This window comes from Chlorocebus sabaeus, chromosome 25, assembly GCF_047675955.1.
Source record: "Chlorocebus sabaeus isolate Y175 chromosome 25, mChlSab1.0.hap1, whole genome shotgun sequence".
In the NCBI taxonomy this organism is placed as follows: Eukaryota; Metazoa; Chordata; class Mammalia; order Primates; family Cercopithecidae; genus Chlorocebus; species Chlorocebus sabaeus.
The window spans coordinates 81,442,714-81,454,738 of NC_132928.1; the positions used below are offsets into that span (position 1 = coordinate 81,442,714).

At 36.2% G+C, this 12,025-nt stretch overlaps 1 protein-coding gene across 5 annotated transcripts in view; it reads right to left on the reverse strand.

Moving 5' to 3' along the window:
* AKT3 (AKT serine/threonine kinase 3) overlaps positions 1-12,025 on the reverse strand; it is a 359,827-nt gene that overhangs the window by 43,927 nt on the left and 303,875 nt on the right. For all 5 annotated transcript variants that reach the window (XM_007989958.3, XM_007989955.3, XM_073011887.1 and 2 more), the window contains one exon: positions 5,396-5,483. In XM_007989958.3, the coding sequence (XP_007988149.1) occupies positions 5,396-5,483 (88 nt within the window). The remainder of the gene's footprint in view (positions 1-5,395; positions 5,484-12,025) is intronic.

Sequence of the window (12,025 nt, forward strand, 5' to 3'; positions counted from 1 at the left end):
GAAGTGAAAATTATACACAGACATTTTAGGAAAAGAAGATGACATAGTAGTATCACTCAGGACTTCAGGATGCAAATATCCTTAGAAATACAATGTGCCAACGCTAGCAATATATAATAACACATCATGAACAAGTGGGTTTTTCAACAGAATGCAAGGTTCACTCAACTTTGGAAAATCAATGTTAATTCACCATTTTAATAGGACATAAAAGAGAAAAGTCATATGATCATTGCAGTAAGTGCAGAAAAAGCTTTAATAAAACTCAATACCCATTCATGATTTTTAAAACTCTCAGTAACCTAGGTCTAGAACTGCCTCAATCTGATAAAGGAGGTGTAAAACACCTATATTAACATCATGTTTTTATAACATATTATATTCAAATAATTCTGGGCTTAGAGAAGACTTACAAAAATATAGCACACATAGTTACCATATACCCTTTACCCACCTTCCTCTAATGTTAGTATCTTATATAGCCACAGTATGAATATCAAAACAAAGAAATTAACATCAGTACAGTACTATTAACTAAACTACCAACTTTATTTCGATTTCACCAGTTTTTCTACCAATGCCCCTGCCTAGTCCAGGACCCAACCCAGGACCCCACATTGCAGTTAAGTCATCATGCCACCTTAGTTTCTCCAGTCTATGAGAGTTCCATCATCATTCTTTGTCTATCACGAGGTTGACACTTTTGAAGTTATCAGGCTAGGTATTTTGAGGCATGTCCTGCCATGTGAGTTTTTCAGGTTTCCTCACGATTATATTGAGGTTATGCATCTCGGAGGAGAGCACTTCAAAAGTGATGTGCCATTCTCAGAGCATCTTATCATGGGTTCCATGAAGTCAGTATCTTACTTACTGGTGATGTTAACCGTGATCACTTGGTTAAAACTGTGTTTTCCAGATCTCTCCACTGTAAAGTTAGTCATTTTACCTTTGTAAATGATAAATATTCACAGGGAGATATCTTGAGAGTATGGAAATATCCTCTTTCCTAAACTTTTGCTTACTAATTTTAGCATTCATAGGTGAATCCTGAATGAGCAATTTTCACTCAGGAGTTTTAATGGTAATTTCCTACTTTCCTCACCTCTTTTACATTAATTGGAATTCATCTGTAAGGAAGACATGTCCCTCTCAACACTTTATTTATTTAGACAATCAATTACTTATTTATGCAATATAGACTCATGATTACATATTTTATCCATTGGATCATAAACTAACACTATATATTTTATTACTGAAATTGTTTCAGCTTTTGCCAGAGGACTCTTCAGGTTTGGGTACTTTCTATGTCTTGCCTTTTTTTTTTTTTTTTTTTTTTTTTTTTTAAGGCTCCCTCCTTACTTTCTGACATCACAAAATTCTCCAGGCTCATCTTTTTTTCTTCCCCCATAATAGTGCTGAAATCAGTCACACCCTCAAGAAGCCTTGATTCCTTTTATTGGAGAATGATATTTAGAAACCCAGATCTGGCTGCTAGATGTGCTCATTAACATCATATTTAATGGTGAAAGGTGCTTTTCTCCCTAAGACTAGAAACAAAGTCATGACGCTCACTCTTACCACTATTCACATTATAATGAGGGTCTTAGCCAATACAGAAAGGCAAAAGAAGAAAGAAAATGCATACAGATTAGAAATGAAGTCAAACTTTATATACAGAAGATATGATTGTCTGTGCAGAGAACTGTAAGTAATCTACAAAAAAGGTTACTACAACTAATTCTTGCAAGCCTGTAGGAGAAAAGGTCAATATGAAAAAACCAACTGTATTTCTATATAGTGGCAGCAAAACAAAGTGAAAATGAAATTCTAAATATCATTTCCCTTGGAAGACATGAAACACTTAAGGATAAACCTAACAAAATTTGTGTAAGACTTAAACATTGAAAATTACAAAACATTACTGAGAGAAATTAAAGATGACCTAAATAAATGGAGATAAATTGCATTCATGGATCTGAAGACTCATTGTTAAGATGTCAGCTCTCCCTACATCTATCTACAGATTCAACACAGTCTCACACCAAATCTTAGCAGACTGACAGAGTGTAAAATTTATGTAGAAATCTATACAGACATTAATCTAGATAAATTCATGCTACAAAACACCCTGCAAGAGAATCTTAAAGCTTGACGGTACTTAAAGAATCATATCTTTTGCTTGAGTAAATGACCTGTCCATGTCCACAAAGAAAGCAAGAAGCAAATCCAGGAACAGGATCCAACTTTGTTCTTTCATGTTTTGATACTGTGCTCTTTAGAGTGGAACATCATGCTACTTGTAATTCAGATTACTTCACTTTTTACTTTGCCTAGGAAGAGATTCAGATCTCCTCAACAGATGCCAGAATCTCTAGATGTGCCATCACCTCTTGATGTGCAGCAATAAGTAGAAAAATAGCCAATAATTATGTGATAATAAATTAACAAGAATAAATTTACCAAAACTTATTAATAAAAATGTAACAATAATCCCTGATCTTAGGAATTAATTGACTTTTACAATAAATTACACATTTTAAAGATATAAGGACTCCATAAAAATGTTTTATTTTATAAATGATTTAGTAATTTACACTGAAACACTGAAATTTTAACTGAATTCATTAAAATAGCTACTAACGTCAGGCTGGTTCTCAAAATTAATTTCGTGTTCATCTGTGATATGATACAAACCCAAATAGACTCAATCACATTTTCCTTTCAGAAAGAAACTGAAATTTAAAAGTGCTGCTATAATAAAGTTGCTCCTTCAAGTATGTATGGGGCTGCAGAGAACACCAGAGCCTCGGGGGCCACACAGGATGCCGTGAGTAAGCCTGTAGATGGCATCAATCCACGACCAATCTATTATTTACAGAAACAGTCATTTTTTGGTTGCGCTTCTTTATGCAAGATATTTAACACTTTTGCTCAAATTAAGTGGCACCCATTTAAAAAAAATAATTATAACAACTTGAAGGAATTTATCTACCTACGTCATCAGAAGTTGTTTTGGCAGCTCCTCCTCCCTGCCAGAACTGCTGGCTCCCCTAATTCCATTCCCACATGGTAGCTGCTGGCTGTCTTACTATCACCTTTACACTGGGCGTGTCTAGCCCAGTGGAGCTGAGATAGGATAGGCCTTGCTTCCTTACTGGTATACTGGTTGGGCTCTCAGAGCTTTCTCCAGGTGGGGCCAAACTCTTATTTAACATGAATAGCTGAACACTGAGATAAGGAAACTTTGTAGCTAATCTTATTGTCCTCACAGGACTAAGGAGGCCCATATTTTGGCCCTTCTTTGAATTTACAGGGCCACATTGGCACCCCAACCATTGTCTCTTAAAGAAATGGTTCTTTTCCTCTTCTTTTTTTTGGAGTAAGTCCTCCTTGAAGAGGGTGTCTAGAAGGGATGATATTTAGTTGTAGCTTATTATTAGCTATTTATTAAAAATAAAACCATGCATGATTTCTGGGAGACACAGCAAGCCCTCGTCTCTTCCAGGTTTTTTTGTTGTGTACTGACACGATGAAAACAGTACACAGCTCGTTAGGGGCATTCCTATATATGCATGCAACTCATAAGGAACATCCTCAGTGATACAAAGTGGATGTAAAATTTTCTATAAGAAGATAATAAACATTTAGCACATTTAAGAATGCTCAAATGCTTCTCATCAAAGTTGTGAAGGATTCAGTACTTAACATGGTACTTTAGACATAGAAGAAACTCAAGATATGTGAGTTGAATCGAGTAGAGGTGTCTAACATGAGGCACCTATTTTAAATTCCTAGTTACAAGAAACAGATTGAAAATCACCACACTCCCAGTGACCAGTAATATAATACTTGCGTATTAAGTGCTTGCGTTACTTCCTCCTAACTCATCTAATTCATATGACATAATTCTATCTTTACCTTAAGGCTTAACAGAGAAGAACACCTGGCACATAACAGACCCGAAATAAATGTTGTTGACTAATAAATGTTTCAGAGAAAAATATGAAATGTTGGAATAAACTGAAAGGGATGAACTAAAAATAATTACAGAAAAATTTGGAGTAAATTATTGAATGAAAAATATTTCATAGTAAAAATTTTATATAAGCATCTGAAAATCAAAATATCAAAATCAATGAATGTACTAACAATATCTGAGGTGGTTAAAAAAAAAAAAAAGCGGGTAGCGGGGGACAGACATAATAATATCCCATTCCTGAACTTAAGCAAAAATTGCAGTATTTAAAACAAGAAGGGTGGGTGCAGTGGTTCACGTAATCCCAGCACTTTGGGAGGCCAAGGAGGGAGGATTGTTTGAGCCCAGGAATTCAATACCATACCAGGCAACATGGCAAAACCTACAAAAAGTACCAAAAAATTAGGCAGATATGGTGACTCACACCTGCAGTTCGAGTTACTTAGGAGGCTGAGGTGAGAGGTAGAGGCTGCTGAGCTGTGATTGTGCCACTGCACTCCAGCCTGGCCAACAGAGACCTTGCCTCAAAAAATACATAAATAAATAAAAACAAGTAATAAGCAGATCACAATAAAACTAAACATATATAATTAGTAGTGTTCTTTTTTTTTTTTTTTTTAAGCGATTGGGTCTCACTCTGTCATCCAGGCTGGAGTACAGTGGTGTAATCATAGCTCACTGCAGCCTCAACCTCAACCCCCTGGGCTCAAGCGATTCTCCTGCCTGCCTTAGCAGCCTCCTCAGGAGTGTGCCACCACGCCCAGCTGATTTTTTTTATTTTTCTTTGTGGGGTCTCACTGTGTTGCCCGTGCTGGCCTCAAACTCCTGGCCTCAAGTGATCCTCCCACCTCAGCTTTCCAAAGTGCTGGGATTACAGGCATGAGCCACCATGCCTGGCCTAGCAGTATTCATTTTGTGGGCAATAAAGTTCTGTTTCAAATGACAGAAAAGTCCAAAATAAGACATTGTGTTTACTACTTCATTAAATATTAAAAACAAATTTCTTTAAATTCCTTTTAAAACAAAGATTTGTATAAATGAATCTGAAGTGTTTACTTTAAAATTAAAGACATAAGGGCAAATTAAAAATTTTTAACTAGTTTTATAAAGAAAAAATAATACTGGGTATCTTTTTTAAAATTAAAGAAATAACGAGAGGCAAACTAACAAATTATTATGGGGAAAAATAGAAAAATAAATTCTGTGATCATGTTGAGTAAAATTTCAAGAGGCATTTAGGGAGTCAAAATTTTAAGTAAAATTTTGTGCACAGAAGTTCAGTAATCACTTAAATGTCGGTAAAATGGAAAGTATCATTACATCATTAGCTTTTAATCACTTAAAATATTTTTACTATAAATTCATTTTAGTAGTGCAGTCAAAATATATACACACTATGCCATAAAGATATCTTACCTTTTTATCATATACATCTTGCCAGTTTACTCCAGAAAAGAAACTGTGTCTCATAATTTCTTTTGCATCATCTGGTCCTCCACCAAGGCTATGAGAACAGAAATAAAACTAAGTATAAAACATTTACATAAGCTCAAAGCATAACAACAAAAAAAAAGGTTTTGTGAAAGTGTAATTTTCTGCACAATAAATAGTTCTTGGGATAAACAGCTCTAAAAGCAAACAGCTTTTGCTATAAGTTCTATTTTTCCTAATATGCTTATAAGAACTAGCTTCAGAAGAGTATAGTATTTGGAAAAGAGCAGAGGCTTTGGAGATAGATCTGGAAGAAGCAACCATCTCTGGCACTTATGAGATGTGTGACAACAGAAAAGAGGCTTAACCTCAGTTTTCTAATCTGCAGAGTGAGGAATAATAGTATTTGCTGGTGGGTCACTGCAATGGTTAGAAACAACATAGGAATATTGTTTGGCTGTGTCCCCACCCAAATCTCATCTTGAACTGTAGCTCCCATAATCCCCATGTGTCATGGGAGGGACCAGGTGGGAGGTAACTGAATCATGGGGGCGGGTTTTACCCATGCTGTTCTCACGAGAGTCAGTAAGTCTCATGAGATCTGATGGTTTTACAAAGGGCGGTTCCCCTGCACATGCTCTTGGGTGCCGCCATGTAAGATGTGCCTCTGCTCCTCCTCCACCTTCTACTATGATTGTGAGGCCTCCCTAGCCAAGTGGAACTGTGAGTCCAATAAACCCCTTTTTCTTTATAAATTATGCAGTCTCAGGTATTTCTTCATAGCAGTATGAAAATGGATTAATAATAGGTAAGGAAATTCTGGTGTTTTCTGGCTTATTCAATTTAATATAGTACATATTACTAAGAATAAAGGAACTAAAAGTGAGAAATAGAAAGAACAGGAGGAAATGAGGGAAAAAGAACAAGAAAAGGAAGAGAAAATAAACCTATATATCTGAATTTAATATAGTTGGCTTTATTTGGACTTGTTCATTATTAGAAATGATATGTACCGGTAAGTGCTTAACAACCAGCTCTCTGTGAGCAATCATGCATTTATACAAATATAATTTTTTTCTTTTTTTTTTTTTTCCAAGGGCACAGCAGATACCAGGTGCTCAGAGCAGAGCAGCCATGAAGCTGCTGGGACCGAACCTTGCCTGACCTAGCCACCACCACACCCCAGACATAAAAATTTAAATTTTACTGATATAAAGAATGCAAAACACAAAATTTACAAAGATCATAGAATATACAATGTTGTGTATTGTAAATTAGTCACCTGATTCTCACAGAAAACTTGTTAATTTTTGTTGTACTACAAAGCCACTAATGGATGTAACTTACGATTAGTTTCAACATGAATACTGGTTGACATTTTCGTTTATGCTAAAGTCAAAGCTGAAAGTGATACAATGGAGACTTCAGAACTTCACTTGTCAGTTATGTGAGTGACTTCTTTGCTAAATGGTTAATAACTTTGGGACAGTGGAAGAAGACTCACTTTTTGGTGCTATTTACAATGTAACGAATATGGACACAACAAACTTTTAAATTTAATCTGCATTATTAACATTTTCTCTTAAGTCTAAACAATCAACAAGACCGTAAGTCCAGCCCCAACTCATAGTATTTGCCAATTCTGGTGGTATAAATCCTCCCACCATGGCCAATTTTGAGCTACCAGTAAGATGTCACTGAACACGTAGGCAGAATGAGATGCATCGTAGAAAACCATTATATATTCTGTACATAGAGATACAGCAGACATAACTAATCTCAAAAATACAGATAACAGTGAAACATAACAAATTAAGGAGTAATGAGTTTTGAGTATTTATGACCTTTGCTTTTCTTATTCTTAACTAGTAAATTTATATAATTTTTAATAATGACCATAATCTACAACCAGCTCACAAAATTGGTGAAAATTTCACAGTTGGTTCTTGAGAGCCAGTATATGCTAACTCCAACACACCACTGGGTTGGAAGAAAACCAAGTAGGTCACAGAAAACAAATACAGATGCTCCTAAACTTAACGATGGGTTATGTCTAGATAAACCCACATTTCAACTTAAGATGGGTTTATCTGGATGCAATTCCATCATTAGTTGAGGAGCATACTAAATACGCATCACTTTTGCACCATCATAAAGTCAAAAAATTGTCAAGCCATCGTAGGTCAGAAATCATTTATAATTATACAATTCTAATGACTTCTGGTTATTAGATCTAAGAAACACATGACTGGGAAGGACCTAGGATCCTTTGACACACAGTCAAAATGGAAAACAGTCAACTGATACCTGAGTATCTTTAGTGATGATAAATGATTCACACCAGCTGGGTCTCCAGCTCCCAGATCCTTATAAAATTCTCTAAATGAACTATACCCCAGAGATGGGACTTTTAGGTTTGATCATAATAGTGCTGTTTGATGTTTGCATTTGGAATTTTCAGACTGGTAGTTCTGTATTCAGTGAGAGCTCAGCATTTCAGACCCTGCCCTCTTTTTCATTCTATTTCAATTGTGTAGGGTTTCTTCCCCAGGAGACTGCAAACTCCTTTGAAGACAAGGAGAGTGCTGGATTATCCAAAAGGCATTCTAAGCTTGTGCTTAGGGAACCAGAGAAGCAAAAGCACCAAAACACGTTTCTGAAAAGCATTTAGTATTTTCAAGCATGCATCAACATAGTCTGCATGAGAAACATCAAAGCTCCATGGCATTTTCTTACACTTATGTTATAGTTTATTTCAATACTGTTTTCATTTGAATTGTACTTGAGATGGGAGTTGGAGTGGAGAATCATAATCATTTTGTAAATAAAATGTTTTAATCCAGCTTTAGTTATCCATTTTTGTAACTCCTCAAGTTTTCTAGCAATACTTTGGTTTTGAACATGGCCAGCATTTATTCTATATTTATCAAATACATGTAAAACTAAAATATCAGCTATGAATACTATGCAAAGTCTGAGAATACAATCAGACTTCCATTTTAGAAGCTAGGAGAAATTCTTTAACACACTTCCTCAATGTGTGAAACTGTCAAAAATTTCAGTGTCAATGACTCTCTAATATACAATTTAAGACTTCAAAAATAATAACAAAATATGCTTTGAAGTAAGATATTTATGTCTAGAATACTAAACTCCAGTATCAGAATGCCAAACTAAATCCTCAGCTACTATGAATTCCTTTACTATTAGGAACATCACAGAATTCACATTTTCCTAATGTTACTGAATACATGAGGTCATGCTTTTCCTATCAACTCTGCATAGGAAGATAAAGGAGGAGCTAACAGCATGAACATAAAGGATGGAGAGTAAGAAATAAAAGCAAAATGATAGTTGACCCTTGGATAGCACTAACAGCAATTCAGTAAGACATACCAGAAAAATTCCAGTAGTATTTAAAATAGCTGTGTAGAAAAAATGAAGAGTTGTATTATAATGCTATCATTACTTATGTTTCCAAAGACTTTTCAAGATCCTTGTTAGTTTTCTTTCCTTTCTGCCCCTGAAACTGAGGTTCCCTAAGATTCTGTCCTGAGGCCCTCTTCTTATCCACTACCCTCGCCACTACTGCCTTGGCTCTAGCTACCTCCTAGATATAGTTATGGCTCCCAATCCATATAGTCAGTTACTGTGGTTTTTTTTAAGCATTGATTCTATTATTTCCAGCTGCTCACTTGACATTTCCATCTTGGTTTTATATAGAAACTTCAGACTCAGTGTACCCAAAGTTATTATCAACATCTACCCCCATCAAGTCTCGTTGATTTGCATACCCTGTTAATCACCCTAGCTGGAAACCTCAGAGGGATTCCTGACTCCTCCTACTTCCTCACAGTTTCTAGTTAATCATAACCTCTATCACTTGTGTACTACAGCTTCAGGAAGGACTCCATCTATTATCTGAACAATTCCATAAATATTCCTTTTTAAAAAAAAAAAAAAAAAAAAAAAGGAACTCACTCTATTGCCCAGGCTGGAGTGCAATGGTGTCAACTTGGCTCACTGCAGTCTCGACCTCCTGGGCTCCAGCGATTCTCCCACCTCAGCCTCCCAAGTAGCTGGGACTACAGCATGTGCCACCTCACCCAGCATTTTATTTTTTTTTTAACAGAGATGAATCTTGCTATGCTGCCCAGATTAGTCCCTTAACTCCCAACCTCAAGTGATCTTCCTGCCTCAGTCTCCCAAAGTGCTGGGATTACAGGCGTGAGCCACTGTGCCTGGCCCAATAAACACTTTCAACTGCTCTGCCTGCCCCTGGATCCTCACTCATCTAATCTGTCCATGACAAAGATGCCAGAGTTACCTTTTCATGACACAAATCTGATTATACTATCCCTTGCTTTAAATACTTAAGCACTATCTCATCCTCTTCTGAATAAAGATTAAATATTTTCTAAGAAACCTAAGATCCTTATAATCTAATATCAGCTTCATTTCCCAATGTTACCCAACTCATATTCTACACTCTAGTCACTGAGCTTCTCAAATGCCATGTTCTTTTGCAATCCTAGCTAAACTCTACATGTAAATTTCTGTGCTTGAGTGCCAATGCAAATTCGAACTCCTTTCTGATTCAGCTGAAGTCCCCTAATCCCCTAGACAAAGCCAATAATTTCAACAGTACTTTGTATGTAGTTTGACCTGAGCATCTGTGAGTATATGTTTTGTGCCCCAGATTATTCTATGAACATCTAGAGCAGAGACTGGTTCATCTCACTCATCCTTGTATCCCCTGTTTTTGCTGCAGCAGTGGAGGGGCTTGACACATCTATTATAAAAGAAATTATTAGATCATTGAAAATACTGCATCTTCTCATTAGATCAAAGACAACCTCCTGGTGAACAAACAGGAATTATTCTATTAATACATACCAGGCGGCTAATATTCTAAGAATTTGCCTCACATTCATTCAGTAGTTCCTAAGTACTGACTATGTGCTATTCACAGAGTGGGCTGACAAATTTAAAAAAAAGAAAAAAGAATGAGACATACACATGAAAACCACAAGTAAATTTTGTTCTACTAGCCATTTATATAGAGGGCCACAAAGTAAAGGGTGGTCAAAGTTGCCTGCCAGAATAAGAAAAGGATGAGATAAAAATTCACTGCCTTGAATACCAAGCCAAATATTAGACCAAAAAATCAAATAGATAAAAGTTGGCTGGACACGGTGGCTCACGCCTGTAATCCCAGCACTTTGGAAAGCCGAGGTGGGTGGAACATGAGGTCAGGAGATGGAGACCATCCTGGCCAACATGGTGAAACCCCGTCTCTACTTAAATACACACACAAAAAAAAGCCAGGTGTAGTGGTGTGCACCTGTACTCCCAGCTACTCAGGAGGGCAGGAGGCTGAGGCAGGGGAATTGCTTGAACCCAGGAGGCGGAGGTTGCAGCGGGTCAAGATTGTGCCACTGCACTCCAGCCCAGATGACAGAGCGAGACCACCTCTCAAAAAAAAAAAAAAAAAAAAAAAGGAAAAAAGAAAAAAAAAAGATAAAAGTCACTACTCTGTTTAAAGGTTACCTATCACCAGGTGCTGCTCCTTACTTAATTGTAAAAGAATGCTATTAAACGGAACACATTTCAAAACTTGAACTAAGAAATTGTTGCATTGTAAATAAGATACATACGAAATACCAAATAGGCACCAAGAAACTTGATTTCTACTCTTGGTCTGCACGAATGTTCTGAGAGACTTTGAATAAATCACCTAACCCTCTCTGGGCCTTTGTTTTCAGGTCAATGAAATGGAAATGAGAATAGTATCTCCCCTATCCACCCAACAAGGCTACTGAAAAAGCCAGGGAGTTAATGTATGTGAAAGTGCTCCGAAAAAGAAAACAAAATCACTTTACACATATAAATAATGTCTGTAGCTAGGATTACAAAATGATTCTTGAATAATTCTTCACAAAGCAAAAAGACAGTATCTCTTTTATTATGTTTGCTTATTTCTGCTGAAGATAAAGTCATGCTCCTTATAAGGTTAAAAGTTAGAAGAATGCAATGAAAACCATTTCTAAGATAGAGTTAAAAATCCAACTTTTTGGGATTCACTCATTAATCCAGTCAGTATATACATATACATATACATATACATATATATGAGCATCAACCATAAATAAAACATTTTCATAAAACCCTATGTGAGGTATTATAAAAGATTCAACAATATGTGAAATCATCTATGCTTCAAATGAGTAGACTCAGAGAAATACTGATATGCATAGATACCTAGATGGGAAGGCAGATATATACATATACAAACACACATATTAAAAGACATTTTGAAAATAGTCATTTCACATGATTTATGAATTTATAAACATGAATGAATGTATAAACATGAATAAAAAATACTGTAGTTCACTGAACAAAGCAGCAAGAGCCATAGGATTCTTCAAGTCATAGCCATAGCTACAAAAACAGAAATACAAAGTGTGTACAATTTTTTTTGCCATCAACCCTTTCAGCTATGCATAGAAAAGATTATTTTCAAATGACAAAAAAGCAGTTAGAGGCTGGGTGTGGTGGCTCACGCCTGTAATTCCAGCACTTTGGGAGGCCGAGGCGGGTGGATAACTTGAG